Source organism: Sphaerodactylus townsendi, linkage group LG02 (assembly GCF_021028975.2).
Source record: "Sphaerodactylus townsendi isolate TG3544 linkage group LG02, MPM_Stown_v2.3, whole genome shotgun sequence".
NCBI classification, from domain to species: Eukaryota; Metazoa; Chordata; class Lepidosauria; order Squamata; family Sphaerodactylidae; genus Sphaerodactylus; species Sphaerodactylus townsendi.
Genome location: NC_059426.1, coordinates 96417397 through 96436484, shown reverse-complemented (window position 1 = coordinate 96436484; position 19088 = coordinate 96417397). Strand labels below are relative to the sequence as shown.

Genomic DNA, 19088 nt, shown 5'->3' with positions numbered 1-19088 from the left:
TCCAGTGCCTAGCTTGTCTCTAAGGTCTACTGTAATTAACAATGCAATCCTTAAACACAGCCCCACCAAGCCCACTGCTGTTAATTGGCTGAGCATTGTGTGGATCTGTTTAGGATTGCACCGCAAAACCACTTACCATGACTTTGCTCATTCCCATAATTTGGAAAGAAAACAGGATGCAAACTTGTTTTAACTAGAGGGAGGAAAGTGTCTAATGGCATGGCTTTTAATGCCTTTCATATTTTTACCCTCAATATAATGGCTACAGATCACAAAAAAGAAGAAACAAAAGCTCAGTGCCAGCACAGCCCTATGTTGTGTGCAAGTTGACATTTCAGGTTATTTTGTTGATGTCTCCCTGCAACTGGTTACAGCTCCACTGAGAGGAGCAACTATTCATGAGCCCTAAGCCTACAAGGCGTTACTTCTGGCTGTTAAACTTTCATCCATGCAATTTTTTTCTTGGCTTTTTCTTGGCTTCTTCTCCTTCTCTCTCGCATCTGCTAGCTCTCGCCCGGCACAATTGTTCCGTGTGATTCGGTCTTTGACCTCCTTATCGGAAGGTTCTGCAAATTCTCAATTGACTATTAGCTGTGAGGCATTTATGAGCTTTTTTGCGGATAAAATCGCATCACTCCGCCAGGACCTTCCCCACTCTTTATCTACAATTAGTGAACTGGAGGCTCCCTTGCCGTCTTCAGGCCCATGTTTTGCCCAGTTTTCCCTGCTCTCCGAAGCCGCTGTTGACAGGGCCTTGGCTGCTGTTAGACCTACTACTTGTCCTCTGGATCCGTGCCCCTCCTGGCTTGTTAAGCTTTGCCGGGAGGAGTTACGACCCCACCTGTTGAAGATCATCAATGACTCCCTTGAGCAAGGAGTCTTTCCCGGTGGGTTGAAGGAGGCAGTGGTCCGCCCACTCTTAAAAAGACCATCCTTAGATCCTGGCGATCTGGCCAATTACCGCCCTGTCTCGAATCTTTCGTTTCTGGGGAAGGTAATTGAGAGAGTGGTGTTGGAGCAGCTTCAGGGTTTCCTGGATGACGCATTGGCGTTCGATCCCTTCCAGTCCGGGTTCCGTGCTGGGCATGGGACGGAGACCGTTCTCGTCGCCGTCACAGATACGCTCCGTATGCAGCTTGACCAGGGTGGATCGGCGCTGTTGGTATTGTTAGATCTAACCGCAGCGTTTGATATGGTCGACCACGATCTTTTGACCCACCACCTGGCCGCTTCTGGGGTACGGGGCACTGTCCTTCAATGGATTGCCTCGTTCCTCCGGGATCGGAGTCAGCAAGTGTGGTGTGGGGACCAAGCCTCCCAGCAGTGCCCACTTCATTGTGGGGTGCCTCAGGGAGCGCTACTGTCCCCGCTGTTATTTAATATCTACATGCGACCCCTTGCTCAGCTGGTACGGAGCTTTGGGCTGATCTGTCATCAGTACGCTGATGATACTCAGCTCATTCTGTTGATGGACGGGGGAGCGGTCATCGCCCCTGCAGCTCTCCAGCACTGTTTGGAGGCGGTTGCTGGTTGGTTGCAACAGAGCAGGTTAGAAACTTCTAATCCATCAAGATGTGCAGATTCTCCTCTGGCTTGGTTGTGGGGGGGAGGGTGAGAATTTTCCAGTCCGCCGGGTGTGGGAGGGGGGCCTCATTGGCGCCGGCCCCCTCAGTCCTATAGCCTGGGGGGTCCCACCTGGATTCGTCTCTTCGATGGAGACCCAGGTGGGCCCATATAACCCGGGTTCGCGTGCTTTTTTTTCATTCTTTGGCAGGTCCGGGCGGCTGGTTCCCTCTCCTCTCCCACACACAGACCTGGCCACTGTGATCCATGCAAAGTTGTCACACTCCAGGCTGGGACTATTGTAACTGCATTTATGCAGGCTCCTCGCCTCATGCGGTTGATCCGGGAGCAAGTTACAACTGGTCCAAAATGCAGCAGCCCGGGCTGCTCAATCGGGGGGCGCCTTCCGTGATCACATTCAACCAATACTAAGGCGTCGCCTACATTGGCTCCTCGGTTGACATTCGGATCATCTTCAAAGGTATGGGTACTTTTACCTTTAAGGCCTTACTGACCTGGGACCCTCATAACCTTCAAGGGACCGCGATACCCCATATGTCCCTAGTACTAGGCTCCTCTAAGTCTGCTCAGCTGGAGGCCAATTTGCTGGTAGTCCCTGGCCCCTCAATGATGCGGCTGGCCTCCACTGCGGGCCAGGACTTTTACAGCTCTGGTCTCCCTGCCTGGTGGAACACTCTTCCTCCAGCTGTCCAGGCACTGCGGGATCTTGGTGAGTTCCGCAAGGCCTGCAAGACAGAGTTGTTCCACTGGCCTTTGGAGTGTCCAGCCGCTGATATAAGTGCCCCCACGCCTGCCTCCTACATTTTGGGCCCATTACCATCTATGGGCCCACTCTTTTTCTCCCCTTCTGGGAGAGTTTAACAGGGATTGTTGCGGGCATTGCTGTTATTAGTCGTTCTTAATTGCTGCATTTTAACTTAAATTATTTACAGTCTATTATGTAACTGTTATTTTATGTTGTTCACCGCCCAGAGCCCTTCGGGGGTTGGGCGGTCTATAAGACTGAGAAATAAATCAATAAATAAATAAAAATATGGTAGATGCAAGACAGGTTATTACTTTTCAAAAAGTTTCATTAAAAATAAAATTAAAAACACACCATGAAATTCTGTTTTTATTTCAGCCTATTAAAACCACATTCACACTACTTCAGAACAATTTTTGTAATGGCAAAACTGCAGAAATATTATGTTAGGCTTCTGAAAACAGGAGTGTCCACAGTACAGGCATGACCACAAGTAGCTGGACAGTGCAGAACAGTAACAGTGTGAATATCCACAATGGCTCCAATCCATAACAGCTTTAGAAAAACAGGCTGGAACCAAGCTTATCAACTGCTTAGCAGGGAATGGAGAGGCTCAGATCCAGGCCTTGGTACCCTTCTCTAGCAGCAAAATGTTAGCATTTTTAAAAGGGCTGTTTGCACAGATCTGGATTTATTGGATTAGACTGGGGGTTGTGTCGGAGTTCATTGAGCCCTGCTTCCGATTATGACAGAAGTGGAGATGGACTATTTTTCGGTGGCGCCTGCAGCGGTTTCTAATTTTGGTGACTTTCCAGCCTGAAATCCAAAAACAGCATAGGGGGTGACGGGGGAAACCAATTCCTGGAAAAAAGGAAACTCAGAGAGGGCTTGTGCCTGCTCAAATCCGACCACAGCAGAGGCTTATCCAGCCTAGGGGCTAAGACGGAAGATCAGCTGTTGCAGTAAGCAAATGTCCATGTAACCTCACAACTACTAGGGAGTTAAAGGACTTACATAAAAATATTTACTTTATAAGAAGTGGATACAGAAGAGAAGGACAAATGGTCTACGCAGACATTGAAGGTCCTGTTTAAAAAGTGAACTGTAACTTTAAATAATAATGAATCTGCAGACAAAAGGCAAAACTCTTAAACCAAGAGACCAAATTAAAACTGGTTCGGTAGACTGCCAATGGTTTCTCTACTTCCAAATCAGGGAAGAACTTGAGAGAGACAAGCAAATTGGAGGAATAGAGAAAGTCCAAAACAGCTTTGACAAGGTAATATGGGATCCGAATAAAAAAATGATCAGCAGGATTTATAAGTATTTACTTCAACTTGAATTAGAACAAGAGCTGATCAAGGACGTGATGATAAAATGGGCACAGGACTTAGGCAAAAATATAAACTATGAAAAGTGGGAGGAAACATGGAGATGGCATGGCAAGTTCACCTTATGCATGAGTCTAAAAGAGAATTACTACAAGGTATTCCACAGGTGGTATGTAACACCTCAGAAACTAGCCCAAATAGATAAAAAACGTCCCTCAACATGTTGGAATTGTGGAAAAAAACTTGGTTCCTACTTCCACATGTGGTGGGCGTGCCCCCAAATCAAAAAATTTTGGAGGAAAATTCATAAAATCACCCAAAAGATTTTATGTCATAAATTTAAGATGTGTCCAGAAAATTATCTTTTGGGGGTGTTTCAAGATAATGTAGCGCCGAAAAATATTAATCTTTTTCTCTATTTTGCTACGGCAGCAAGATTACAGATAGCAAAGAATTGGAAAGGGAACAAGACACCAAAATGTAAAGACTGGATTGACTCAATAATTGAATTCAGAAATATGGACAGATTATCATCTTATTTGAAAAACATTTCTGAAAAACGGTATGAAGAGGTATGGAACCCACTACAACAATACTTAAAGGAGAGAAGATAGAAATCACCAGTCAAAACAGAAAACAGAACTAATGGAATACCACTGGAGCCCCGCTTTCCTTGATTAAGAAATCTATAAATTCATGTGTTTGTAGTTAACAAGATTAGCAGGAATAGCATCAAGAATTTACTTTATTGCAGATATAGAAAATCTTTCATATAACAGAACAATAACATTAATATTATTAGATGCTGAGGATCAGCAAAATATCACTTAGAGTAGATTTATTTTGTTATAAAAGACAGAAATATTATACCTTTAATTTGTTCTATGCTATAAAATAGACAAACTACATGTTGTAATGTTTTTCTCGTGAAGACTAGGAAGTCGAGCTATAACGCAACAATGCATTATAGAGAACAATACAAGATGCACGAAAAATTTCTTTTTTAATATAATTCTGTTTTTAAGTAGTCATAATTTTTGTTGTACATATTTTTTGTTTTTTTATCCACCTTTCTTCCCCGTTACCCTTTATTGCTTAACCGTTTGTGGTTTAATGGTTTTTGTTGTATTGTTATTAATTTCATCTTTTTAATAAAATTAATTTTTTTAAAAAAAAAGGCAAAACAGTGCAGTTTTATTTGGAGATATGCGCAATTGAGTTTGGTGAATGAAAGATCATGCGAATGTGTGAAGAATGGAGGAAATAGAACCTAAAAATAAAATTAAGAGGAATGCATTTATATTGTATTCGCCTGCCAAGGGATACTGCATAAGAAGGAGAAAAAAGGAGGAGAGTGGAAACAGGAGAGAAAAGAAAGGACTTGACTGAAACTGAGTAAAAGAAAAGGGAAACGGTGAAGGCTTTTGAATTGGATATTTTGTTTATCTTTGTATAATGCAGGACATTTAAATAAATTGGAGGATAAATTTATTTATAAGAAATGGCTAATGCATTGAGGGGTAGGAAAAATAGTAATCCAGAGAAAACTGAAAAATGGGAAATGATAACAAAATGGACCAAATGATGGAGATGATGACAAAGATTAAAAAAGATACAACAAAATTTAATAACCATGAGGACAATTAGATAACTTTGATCGAAATTTTAAAAGAATTGAAGGTGAACTGAAAATTATGAAGGGAGATCTGAATCAACTAAAATCAACGGAGACCACAATTCAAAATATAGAGGAGAGAATACAAATTCAAGATAGCATTGACAGCAAACTTGAAGGGAAACTTAACATAGTTGAAGAAGAGACGGAAAGAATAACAAGACAATGGGCATTACTGGAATTACGACAGAAGAAAAATATTTTGAGGTTTAGAGGGGTACCAGTAAAAGAAAAAAACAGATCTGAACAAAATAATGATTACCAACCTTTCAAAATATTTAGATATGGAAGAGGACATTTTTAAAGAGGACATTGATAAAATCATAATACAAGATTCCTGGAAAGGAACAAATGGAAGAGATATATAGATTTTTTTCTCCAGAATGCCGACACGGGATGAAGTTCTAAAGAAAAACTCTAAAAAGAAAATGATCCTGAATAAAAGGAAAAGTTACACTTTTTGATTAAGTTTCTAAGGGAAAAGAATATTATTTTTAAATGGGAAGAGGTGGAAGGAGTACAATTTAGTTACAATTCTAAACATTATAGACTGACTTCAGTGCAACAAGCACAAGTATCTCTAGGAAAAAATCCATAAAAATCTTGAACTAGAGAATAAGTAAGTGAAATGTTTAATTTTTCCTTTTGTGAATTTGTGTTGGGGTTTATTTAAATAGGATTGTATAATGGCTGGGAAAATGATATCTTGGAATGTGAATGGGATGAGCTCCCCAGAGAAAAGGAGAAAAATATTCTATTATTTAATTAAGAATAAATTTGATATTATTTGTATTCAAGAAACCCATATCAGAAAACAGGATATTGAATTAATTCAGAATAATAGATTATGTACAAGTTTTATCTCAGCAGAAGGAAAGAAAAAGAAGGGGTTGCTATATATGTTAACAATCAATATAATCTGAAATTAATTTTCAGTGATAAAGGAAGATATTTAGGAGTTGAAATATGGAAGGAGAACCAAAAATCTTTATTGGTAGGGGTTTACAGACCAAATGAAAACAAAAGTGCATTTTTTGAGCATTTATGGGAAATTTTGAAGGATTTGGATTATAACAGTTTATGTATAATGGGCGATATGAATGGTGTAGCTTCAGTTATGCTAGATAAAGTCACACAATAGAAAAGAAAGAAAAAAGTAGAGGGTAAATTACCAAAGTTTTTTTTTAATTTATGCGAACACTTGGAGTTACAAGGCATATGGAGAACTCATAATGGGAACAATAGAGTATATGTTTTTCTCAAATCAATTTAAAACATATTCAAGATTGTATATGATATGGGGGACTAAAGATTTCTGTTTAAGGAATGGAAAAATTGTGATGGGGAAAAAAAATTTCCGACCATGAACCAATTATTTGGGAATGGATAAATACAAGAAAGAATGGCTTGTGGAAATTAAATGAATATTTATTAAGAAAAGAAAAGATTGTAGAAAGGATAAGGGAAGAACTGAAATGTTTCTTAGAAATTAATTTGAACAGCAAAGTGGACTTAAATATTGTCTGGGACACATGCAAGACATTTCTAAGAGGAATATTTATAAAAGAAAGTGTGAAATGAAAAAAGAGGGAGAAAAAACAAATTAGAAATCAGGCAAAATATCAAAAAGATAGAGATCCAATTAATGAAAGACCCAAACAATAGGGAGTTATTAAAATATTTAAATAGCCTACAAAATCTACTGACAATGCTATACTCAAAAGAAATGGTGAAAAATTTGAAAATATTAAAAGCAAAAGACTTTGAGGGAGTAAATAAATGTGGCAAATGGATGTCATGGGAGATTAGACAAAAATACAAAACAGAAAAATTGAATTAATAATAAAAGATGGAAAAAAGATATATCAAACAAGAAGATATGTAACACAATTTCTAGAATTCTACAAAATGTTATATAAGCAAGAAGGGATAAGGGGGAATATAGGGGATATTGAATTGGGCTGCAATATGAAAATTACAGCAGAAGAGAAGAAGTCTCTAAGTCAAGAAATTACTGTGGAAGAAATACAGGGTGTAATCAAAAATGTAAAACTAAGTAAATCCCCAGGATTGGATGGTTTACCAAATGAATTTTACAAAATATATGCAGATCAAATAATACCAGTGTTATGTTTAATTATGAATAGGATCAGAGATACCAAGACTATTCCAGAATCATGGAAGGAAACTTTCTTTTTCTTCTTTCTTTCTTATTCTCTTTTTTCCTCTCGTCTTTCTTCTCTTTTCTTTCTTTTTTTCCTCTTTATTTTCTTTGGATGTTTTTGAAAATGTAACATTAAGTTATTAGTGGAAAGGCAATTGTTATGGAATATATTGCCATGTAATAATTATATTGTTAAGTAAGAACTATTATGTAATTTCTAATTTGCAATAAAATATATTTAAAAAAGAAGAAAAGTTCATCGAGCCCCAAATTGAATCACACGAGGTTTAGAAGATCAACTAGATTCAGAAATGAGGCCAAGCATCATAAAGCCGTAAAACACTGAATTAAGTAGTCTACAAGTTTGATACAATAAGTTATGCAAAGTGGAAAAAAGACTTCCCAAACAAGAAGTATTTAAAAATCTTGCAATTTTATTTGCATATAAAGGCCGCTAGATATATAATATCGCAATAACTTTAAAGAAACAACTGCTTTCCTAAATTCCATTAAAATAACATAAAACAGAATAAAGCTCAATAGCATTTACAGTGGTAGAACAGAAATAACTATCTGCAACAATATTTTGTGCTAGCAAGATTGCATTTACACACAGTGCAAAATAAGGAAAAAAGGAGATGGAAAGACAATTCAAGAATATTTTAAATATAAAGGACAACAAAGCCTTATTTTAGATAGGCTTGATTGTATTCATTTGATTCTATACATGCCTGAAACTGCACCAAGATTTTAACTCAAGCTCTTGAAGGCCTTGAGCGCTTGGGAAAAAAAAAACATGTCACATCCTTCATAATTTAGATGTGCTGTACAGCATAATTTTGCAGATGCTACACTGGCACTATTAAATGCCTAGCTTAGTTATAATGCACAAAAAATACATATATATAAAATTGATATTTAAAAGGAGTCGGCATTTACATGTTTTTACTGCACGGAACACCTGCTTATTGCAGCTTTCATCCCCGTATTTTTAAAGCTAAAATAATTTAAGCAACTCACCAATACAGTGACAATTTAGATTATGGCATACACGTTGCTGAAATCTAATTGACCATTAGAGTAGGCAGAGACAAACTAAACATAGAAATCTGTTTTCCCTTCACTGATTCATTACCATTAATAGGCAGCACATGTATTAGTAGGAAAAATGGACCATTGTCCTGATCTAGACCTCTGCTGTGAGTGCAGAAGCTTTGATGGATACAAGGGCCTTTCTGACCAAGAAGGGCAACATCCTTCACTTCCATGAAAATAACTGATGCATACGCTGAAGAATGCAGAGCAGCATCCATGGAAATGAATGGGGATCCGACCTCCTTCAAAACAGCTCCAGGACTACTATGACCTGGTCTATTCAGGGCTCAGTTATTGAGCAAATTAGATCTTTCAAATACTTAGGGGTTGTCTTCCAACATAAGCCTGGCTGGGCTAAATATAAAATAGAGACAAGGCTCTGAAAGGTACGAAATGTGCCTCTGCTGCTGTTCTGAAGGTTTTTTACCCTTAATGGTGGCAGATTCATCCCAGCGGCCCTGAAAGTATTCAACATGAAAGTGGTTCAACATCTAATGTATGGGTTCCTATATGGATCCACACATGGAAATCCAAGCTTGAACAGTTATAGTCCAGCTTCTTATATAAAATCTTTGGGGTTCCACACTGTGTCCCCTATGTAGTCCTTTGCCTTGAGGCAGGAGAGCAACTTCTGGAAACTAGGGTGTGGGTCGCCACTTTCAAATTTTGGGTGTGCCTCTGTTTCCATTCCAACTCCAACAGCTTGGTCCAGCTAGTGATGTATGAACTCCAGACCTCTGAATGGTGGCTACTAATTGAGGCTAAGATCTTCTCATTGGTCCTTGCCTGGGACTCCTTGCTCATGCTCACTGCCAATTAGATTTATCTTCAACTAAAAAACAAATTATTTGAGCAGGAATATCAATATCTTTTGAACAAGGCACAGAGTTCCTGTTCACCCTTGTACTTTGGGATTATTCCCTGAAAGCTCTGTGTTGCCCATTATCTGAACCAACTTCCTAACCATAAACTCAGATAGGTATTCTCAAGAGCAAGATGCAATTCCTTTCCATCGTCTTTACTTCAAGGCCAGTTCTTAAACATTCCTCAGCATGATCAACACTGTTCTTTCTGCCCTACTTACACTGACTCCCTTGAACACATCTTGCTCTCCTGCCCTAAGTATAACAGCTTTAGGCCGGGCTTCTCTGCCTTAACCTCGGTTGGATTCTTGGATTTTCCTATCAATGCAAAGATGATTTTCCTGCTTAGCAATCCTGAGGCTGAAATAACGGATATCGTAGCCAAACGTTTGATGCGCATTTGGAATTATGTTCCCTTGGCTGCTGACCATATTACTTTTACTGTTCTCTACTGGATTTACTCTTTACTCTCCCTGTGTTGTATATGCCTAATAAAGGTATCTGAATCTGACTACTATCCCAAGAGAGTTAGGTGCATTTAAGTCTACTAATCTTAATACGCATAAGTGCATTTAACCCTGTTGGATACATGGCCGGTTGTATGCATAAAAAGATATACAAAACTCTGGATCGGGGAGCATATATATGAAACTAGAAACACAAAAGGGCAAAGGGTCACATTTAGCACTAGAATTTTTTAAAAATCAAACAATAGTTGTGCAAACAATAGTTGGGTGTTTTTTTCTTCAAACACTGCCTTTTTAAGCTTATTTAATAATAATAAAATAAGGTGTCTCACTCATTAAAAGAAAGCTTGGCTGTCCTTTTGAGAACATTAACAATTTACAATGGCAAGTTCATTAAGAAAACATAAAACTTCATTTTACAAATTCACAATGCTTTATCAATTTCAAATGAATGCTGCATTTCCAAAAAAAGCACAACTTCTACCTTTTCTTTTTGTACCAACAATTTACAAAAAAGAGAGCCCCACATCATTTGTAAAGAAACATGTTAAGATAATGGATTTTTTTAAATTAGAAAAATGGCAGTTTATGGACCTTTTCCCACTGCAGTAGTGCTTCATGATCCTTGCGGGGTTGGAAGGTCAAATATAATTGGCGGGTTGGTTGGTTGAAAGCTGACTGTACAAGTTGAGGCATTAATGTATGTTGTGTAACCATCTGTCATAATGCCGTAACCTGTAGAGAAAATGTGTCACATTTACTGTAATGTAAACAAACAATGCTGACCTAGTACAGTACCTCAGGGTGGCCGCTGACAGAAAAAAAGCCTCTTGTAAGCAAGGCTTTGGAATCAAGTTCAGCACTTTTGGAACACTCCAAAGCTGCCACATTATTTCCAGATTTAAACATGCAATACACTTTTGCTTAAATAAGAATCACCTTATTTTTTGCTTTTTAAAAAAGTTTTGGAGCTAAAGAAGCCTCCACCCCACCCTGTGTCTAGAGTTCCTTGACTCTTTTGTGACCTAAAATATTTCAGGCATAATAGTATGAATTGAGGACAAGCATTTACCAATAACCCACTCCTTTCATGCACTCATTGAGTCATCCTATGCATGTTTAATATATAAGTGAAGTGAAACAACTTCCTAAATAATTCCACATTACCAGCCTTATTTTCCTTTCACGCTGGGCCAAAACCAATGGAAGATCACAGATCTCTGTCAATCTGTAAAAGGTAAATTGTGCAGAAGCACAGCTACAGTTTGGATTTGTGCCATATGGCAAGGAGAGAGCATTTAACCCTTCAGTTTCCTCTTAATTTCACAGAATCTTTCTTTTCTGTGTGGCCCCAACTGAATTGTGGCTGCATTTGTGCACAATTTACTCTTTACAGACCAGAGATTCATCATCTTTGCCATGTTTGTTTTGGACCTCAGCGATAACAATCAACTTGGCAGGTATTTGGTGGATTGTATCTGTTCTTGCAGGGGAAGAAGTTATGTACAACACTAAAAGTAAATCTTCAACATTTCAGGCAAAAACTTTAACAGGATACCCTTTAAAATCAACATATTGCTTTAAAGACTTTTCCCCCTATACACACAGCTTACTTTCAGTCACACAGTTATAATCCTTGTGCTGTGGTGGCAGCTGTTGCCAAAGCAACATTTTTTAAAAATCTGCAGCCAACGAGAAACCCTGCTACTTAAAAGCTCAATATGGCCCTGCCAACTTTCTTGGTATTATCTGGCACTATGGCACCCACAGGTACCACCACACTGGGTACCCCTAAAATAGAATGTGGGGGTAGAATAGTGGAGAGCTCTGGCAAGCAAACTACTGTGTGGATGCTGCGCTGCTGCTGAAAATGCATCTGCATTCATAGTGACAGTGAAGGCTACATGGAAACGTGTCTAAGTACTGTATTCTCATACACACAGCAAAAAACCCCCCCATTATTTAGATATGACACACATACAGATCCTGAAGGTGTGAACTAGACCATCTTTGTCTCTACTATTGATTTCAGACATAGCAGAGAGAGATGTTAAATTATTGTTTCTATCCCACTGTGGACTCAAAATGGCTTTGGATGTCATTCACCCTATGGAATACATTAGGCTGAGAGAATGTGACTCACGCAAGATTATCCAGTAAATTCCAAGGTAGAAATGGGGATTTGAACCCAGGTTTCACAGGATCCTAGTCTGACACTGTATCCACTATGGCATGCTGACTCCTAAAAGTTGAGCTTTTCCTGTGTGCTTCTGGCAGGGGTGTACCGCCCATGGGGACATGGGGTATCCTATATCCCCAGGCGCACACCATTTTGTCACATGGGAGTGCACCAGGTGTCACATGGGAGTGCACCGAGGCCTTTGCACCCAGCCTCTCCCACAGCACGGCAACCCAGCTGGCACCTCGCAGCTCCCCCCATGCTGGGGCACTGCTTGTTGGCTGAGTTGTTCACCGCAGCCATCGGCTGGCTCCTGCCCATCCCCAGGAGAGGATAGGAGAAGGCCTACTGCTGCAGTGCCTACCTGAGCCACCCGCTACTAAGTCCTGCCTGCCCGACCTCCCTGCAGGCCGACTCCTGCCTTCATGGAGGCCGGGGAGGGCAGAACCAGGTGGCATGTGGCCCAGATGGGCGCTGTGGTGGAAGGCTGACCCTGGAGGGAAGGAACTGACCTGCTGCTATGGTACCTGGCCAAGCCACCCATCCGAGCCTCCCACTGCCGAGCCCCACCCCCTGGCCTCCCTGCAGGCCAGTTCCAGTCCTCCCCAGGGAGGCCAAGGAGGGCAGGGCTCGGTGGCAGGCAGCCCAGTCAGGCGCTGTAGTGGCAGGCGAGCCCTGGAGGACAGGAACCCGCCTGCTGCTGCAGCCCCCGCCCAATCCTCCTACCACCGAGCCTGGCCCCTGGCCTCCCTACAGGCTTGCAAATGTAAGTGAGATGCGGGGTTGGGGGCAGGGGGCACCCTGATCAGGTGTTGTCCCAGACACCATTCCCCCCCGGTACACCTCTGGCTTCTGCAGGCTAGTGAGTGGAGATTAGTTCATGATGGGTACTGGCTTGCTCTCTATTTGAACAGTATTTTTGTGAACAGAGATTTTAGCTGATTTAAATTGTATAAACTGCTTTGATTTCTATTGCTTTTGAAAAATCAGAATAATAGTTTAAATATACATATATGTGTATGCATAAAATGCAAAAATGTATAAAATAAAAATTAAATAAATATAACATTAAATAAATTAGGCAACCAGGCAATGAGAGTGGTGAGAGTGGTGAGTGCGTGGTCCGTTAAAGGGAAGTGATTCCCCATTAAACTTGCTTCTGTATGTGTATCATGACTAAATTGGGACACTGGACATTGAATGATTAAGAACAATTTAGACTGGGCTAAATTTGATCTCCTTTTATTTTAATGAGCAGCTTCTTTGTCTTGGTTGAGGCCTGAGCAGAACCTGAGTTATGTTAGTGCTCTTGAATACTCAGTAAACTATTTAAACATATACTGGATGCTTTCCCAAAATGTTTGTATATTTAATCATTGTAGTGCTGTGCCTCATGATAGTTTTTCATAACAATTCCCCATGCTAAGAGCTCTTTGTTTTCCATCAGTTTACTACTAATGCCACTGGAAGCTTTTTTACTTTCAACCTTCAGAGCAACAACTAAAGAGGCAGGCAATTTGCATGGTATTGTTATTTTTTCTAGTTTTCTCTTAGTAGGAATATCTGAATATTAATATTTATACAACAATGTTCATTATCTTCCTAGTCACATAAGAATACTTGTCTGAATACTGCCATGGTTAGGACTAGGGATGTACACCATTTTTCCTCTGGTATTTTTTGGGTTTGAGTTTAAAAGACCAGGAAATCTTCAAAAAATCTGAAAAACCAGAATGGGATTCTCCCCCACACACACCTTTGTTTTTTTGGAAATTCCACATTTTTCAGGTCTTTTAAATATGATCCCCAAAAATTCCAAGTCATCTCAAAGCCCATGTAGACTGGTGGTGGCAGCACAAAGCTGAATGATGGGCTTGCATTCAGCTCTGCACTGCCACCTTCAATCCCTGTGAGCTTCAGAGTTGGCAGCAGTGGAACAGAGCTGAATGTTGGGTGAATTTAAAGGTGGTGGGCCAGAGTTGAATGCTGGACTAGGCCCAGCATTCTGCTATGCACTGCTGCCTCCAAATTTCAGGAAGACGGGTGGAGGTGCACCACTAGATATAAATATAAAAAGACAAGGCTGCACCAACTATGCTTCAAGTGCCTTTGTACCATGTATTTATAATAAATGAAAATATTTTTCCTAATCATAATTTCCAATATCTTCTATAAATATATATTTGGCAAAATACAAAACAAATTAATAATCTACTTTAAACAAATGAACTTCCAACTTGTTTAAATATACATCCAAAAATCACAATCCATTGTGAGAACATAATTAACCAACCTGGTTATCAAACATAGTATCCAGAGGTATTACAACTTGTAGCTATTGGGGCTTACATAACTCAGAAAAAGGATGTAAAGACACCACACTCAAAACTGAGCTGAATTATATGGGCTATCTACCTCTGGTTAGGTATGATTTCGTATACAACCTTCTTTATGGCCCGTATACAACCTTCTTTATGGCCCGCTTTCTCCCATTGAAGGGCTGAATACCATTTGTCAGCTCTTAACTATTTTAGAACTCACTAATTAGTCTGTTCACACTTTCTGGGACTGGCTTTCTGTAGCTTGCTTCTCTGCTCCACCATGACCTTCATCAGTATTCAACCTGAGATGGGAGTCAGCAGGTAAGTAAGGAGGAGAGGGGGTTCTGCCATCCTTTTTTAAAATGGTGGTGGCACCAAAGTGGCTTGAAAAATACTGAAAAAACCCAGCATTTTTTGGGATCTGCTTTCTGGCGACCTTATCTTTCCCCCAGGTTTTTTCGGGAGAATCCTCCCCTCAAAATACCAATAAGGTATTTTCCAGGGCATTTTTGGTTTGACTTTGCTGAATGCACACTCCTAGATAAGATTATGCTAGTACTTTTATCATAAATTCCTTATTTACAGGCCTTATAACCCAGGCACAAAACTTCATTTGCATTAAGGTCATGTGGACTTAAGAAAAAATCAACAATGTCAAGCTCATGAACCATCTTCTGTTCTGTGAAGTTCTGCAACCCTGCGAGCCTATGGAGAGTTTAATTAGAGTCAGTGGAGAAATCCCCAGAGGGGGTGAAATATAAAGCATGTAAATATGTAATTTTTACTCCTAGGGTCACAAAGTCTTGCTCTCTCTCTGCTAGTGTTTATCCCACTAGGATATAAAAGCCACTAAAATTCATTAAATATTTAAAAAAAACTCTTACACAATGTATTTTAAGTAATCTCTCTCTGCCGCCTGCCACAGAAGCTTATTGAGCTAGACATTTTCCCTAGCTGGAAATTAACAAGAAGGGCTAGATGTTTTGAAAAGCTTCTCTGAAACATCTTACAGGCTCAAAAAAAATGACAATACAAAACTTAATCTAGAATTTTCTTTAAAAATCCCTTTCAATATGATTTTATTTCAGCATCTGCCTGAATATTTTAGTTATGCTGTTTATGCTCTTGACTTTCTATAAGGAACATATGCAGAATGAAGCCTCTTGTTGCAATCAGATCACCAACATAGAGTTTTCATTTTATTTAGCTGGCTTTGTGTCTTACATTTTCATATCACATATCACACTTGGGTGGCCTTCAGTGGTTAGAGCAAAAGGTAAAGAAAATTGATCTTGCTGCTATCTAGTGAAGACTTACATGGTATTTTTGAGGGCACTGGAGTTTCTGCAGACAAATGTAGGTGACTCCAAGCCCAGGTGTCAGGGGTTTATGGGGGTTGGAGTGGGGGCATGGGTGGTGCTGCTAGCACATATGATGTGATGTCACTTCTAGGGAAAACCTGGAAGTTACACTACAGTGATCTAGAGACAATCAAGGGTTGCAGCAGGATGTCTGCGACTGTTCTGATTCACCGAGTAGTGATATGGGGCATAATTCTACTCATGACACACTGCTTCAGCTTTCCATGAGAATTTCTCCCGCTGATATAAATAATATAAATGTATGAAAAGGGCCCTTTCAGAATATTCTGCTCTGGACTGTAGAGACTAATATTTGAATACTAGGTAAACTGCAGAAAGTTAGTCCCTCCCAATTCTATGGTTTTAATATAGTTACCTTCAGATTTATCCCATGGTTACTAGTCTCTTGATATATTTGATTAAAAAACACACATATACTGCCTTTCCCTTCTAGTTCAAAGAAGTTTACAATAATATTAAATACAAATGCCTAAAAACCTATTTACCTTAGAACATAACTTTAAAACCATACAGAAGAATTTAAAACATTTGAAATATGTTGCCTATTTTCTGAAGTGTATGTATTAGTATGTTACTGAATGATCCCACTAATCATTTCGCTGAGAGGGAGGGATTTTTTGCTGATTTACCCCCTCTCCCCCGGCCAGACCTCCAACTCTCCCCTCATGATATTCCCATCAGTGCCCCAGGAGAAGCATTTTGAGGTTGAAGCAAAGGAGAAGCAAAAGGGGAGAGGAAATCCTTCTATCAGTGAAGATTTTTAGCGGGATCCAAGTTGTAAAATCTTTGGGTTAAAACAGCATTTTTTGCATTTAAACTGAGTAACTTTTATACTTGTGCTTGGCATTTATTTGAAAGGCCTCTGACACAACATACTAGAGATTTTATATTCTGGTATTTTTAAAATGAATGTATCAATTTTATTTCTTACCTTCATGGATTCCTCCAAAGACATGGAGCTTGGGTCTTACGCGTCTCTGTACTGTGTTTAACAATTCTACACAGCCAACTCTTTGCAACTCCTTTGGAACCCAGTCTCGAAAACCTAAAAGCAAAATGTAATCAATACTCTTAATTTTCTCTATTCAGGTAAGGTTTCATGTAGATTTTCAGGAAGCCATAATTCACTGAAGGTTTATTACATTATCTGTAATCCTAACATCTCCATTAATGCATACAATGACTTTTAAGAAACTTTTCATTGTCATTTTGTCTCTTCTTGGTTCCTGGAGAGTTTTTTCCCTTTAAAGTCTGCCTCCTCCTTCCCAATTAACATTTTTCTCTGTTTGATTTATTAGAGTAAAGATACAGATTCTTCTATACTGCTTGAGGTTCTGTGACAGTTATTCCTGGCAGTGGCGATACATCCGTCCCCCCCACCCATAATTGAATCTGCCAAGCCAGACTGGATTACATGTCATAATTATGCCACCACACAGTGGCCAGATTCAGCTTTGAACTTTTATGTTTGCTAGATATTCAAAATACCCAAACCACATGTATACTGAAGCCTATGCTAGTCTCTTCCATCTTAATGAATAAAAGGCGAATGAATTGTATAATACATACTGAACAGAATGGGGGCAATAACTGTTTATACAATGTTCTCTATCTTGTAGAGCTTCATATGGGGACTCTTTTGCTTTGGATATCTGGAAAGGTGGAGATAGCCTTCAACATTAAGAAATGATCAGCAAATACAACAAAAAAGGGCACGCAGATTTGTGTATTCTCCACACTGAACCTCACACAGTACTGAAACTACCAGATTGCAACAATAATATTCCATGATATTCAAAGCAAAGAGGCCTATTTATACCTACTTCTGGCAGTCTAGAGAAAGGCAGTCCAGTGAAAGAACATTTAGAAAATTAACATTAATTAATTATTATTAAAGGAAACACTGCTTATTTCTACAGATGTCTGCTACAGATGATGCATAAAAAGAGACATTAGTTATTACATAAGTCCATGGCCTGGTTTCTTCCATTCAAAAATATAAGAAGGGTCAAAAGACCTGGGAGTCAGATAGCCAGATCAAATCTTAATGTAAATTGCACATTCATCCTTGTTATTATTGAACAAACTTCAAACGAGTTACACCAGGGATAAATCTATTATTTGCACACAGTGAGACATACATTCAACTGGTTCCCATAGTTGGTTTGCAACTGGTTAAGTGGCTGGGGGGAGAATGCTGGCATTTTTTTCAGCTTTGCAATTTAATGTACTGTTTGTTGAGGATCATTTAACTCCATGACACTATCAAAATTAAAGATACAAATTCAAATTTTGGTATCATTTGTTCCTATTCTAGTAGTTGTCACCTAAAGAAATATTCCAAGCAATAAAAAGCCATCCCTTTGATCACGAATACCAATCCTTGGTCTGTAAAACAGGCTCCTCATGTACCCCTCCTCATCATGGTATTGTTTTAGAGAGAGTCCAGATGGCTTGCTATTTGAAAGTACTGATAAATCCTAAACAAAGATGGGCTTTCACTGGGGCAAGTTTTAATTTCCTTTCCTCTGCCTTTCTTAACGGGTGCTTTTTAAGGATACCTCCTCAAGAACAGTTGTGTTCTTACTGTTTTAATGTTACTGAAACAGTAGAATATATTTTATGCATCTGCCCTAAACATGCCTAATATAGACTTGATTTTTCCAAAATATTACCCTCTCATGTTAGGGAATGCCCTACAATATTTTGGGTACATTTTCTTTTGGGTAATCGGTCAGCTAATAGAACTGGTAGCTGATTTTTTAACTAATGTATTGATGAACTAATAGAGTTCAAATGTTTTGGTCTGTTATTTAGCTTCTACTATTGATGTCTAATAAAGGTCTGATTGATTGATCTTATCCTAGTTTTGCACAAACAGTTACATTAAATTAATTACATTTTGGGATATTAGTCAAAACTAAAACTTTGTTATCTTGAAAGGGCCTAGCAAAACATATGCAAGAAAGTATCATCTCATTTGGGTCAGAAAGTTGTGCTTTATGCATTCAGCTAATCATTTGAATGGTATTTTAAAATTTGCAAAAATCCATGAGAAACTAATCAGGAAATTCCCCACCAATCCCTGCCTTCTCCTTCAGTGTTTTACAACCCCATATTGCTGCCATACATGCCTTTCTTCCTGCCACTCTCCCTTCCCTGTATCCTTCTTCACTACACTCCCCCCCCATCCACCAGCTGCCTGATTCTCCCACCTCTTTTCTTCCACATCTATCTGCCACCTGCAGCCACTACTTGCTTCCTCCTTCACTGCATTTCTCC

The 19088-nt window shown here is 39.2% G+C and overlaps 1 protein-coding gene across 4 annotated transcripts in view; it reads right to left on the bottom strand.

Moving 5' to 3' along the window:
- Window positions 1-7913: 7913 nt before the first annotated feature.
- Window positions 7914-19088, bottom strand: part of MPPED2 (metallophosphoesterase domain containing 2) — a 198099-nt gene continuing 186924 nt past the window's right edge. For all 4 annotated transcript variants that reach the window (XM_048485103.1, XM_048485102.1, XM_048485105.1 and 1 more), the window contains 2 exons: window positions 16738-16851; window positions 7914-10659 (listed from right to left, as the gene is read on the bottom strand). In XM_048485103.1, coding sequence (XP_048341060.1) covers window positions 10541-10659; window positions 16738-16851 — 233 coding nt within the window. In that variant the 3' untranslated portion in view covers window positions 7914-10540. The remainder of the gene's footprint in view (window positions 10660-16737; window positions 16852-19088) is intronic.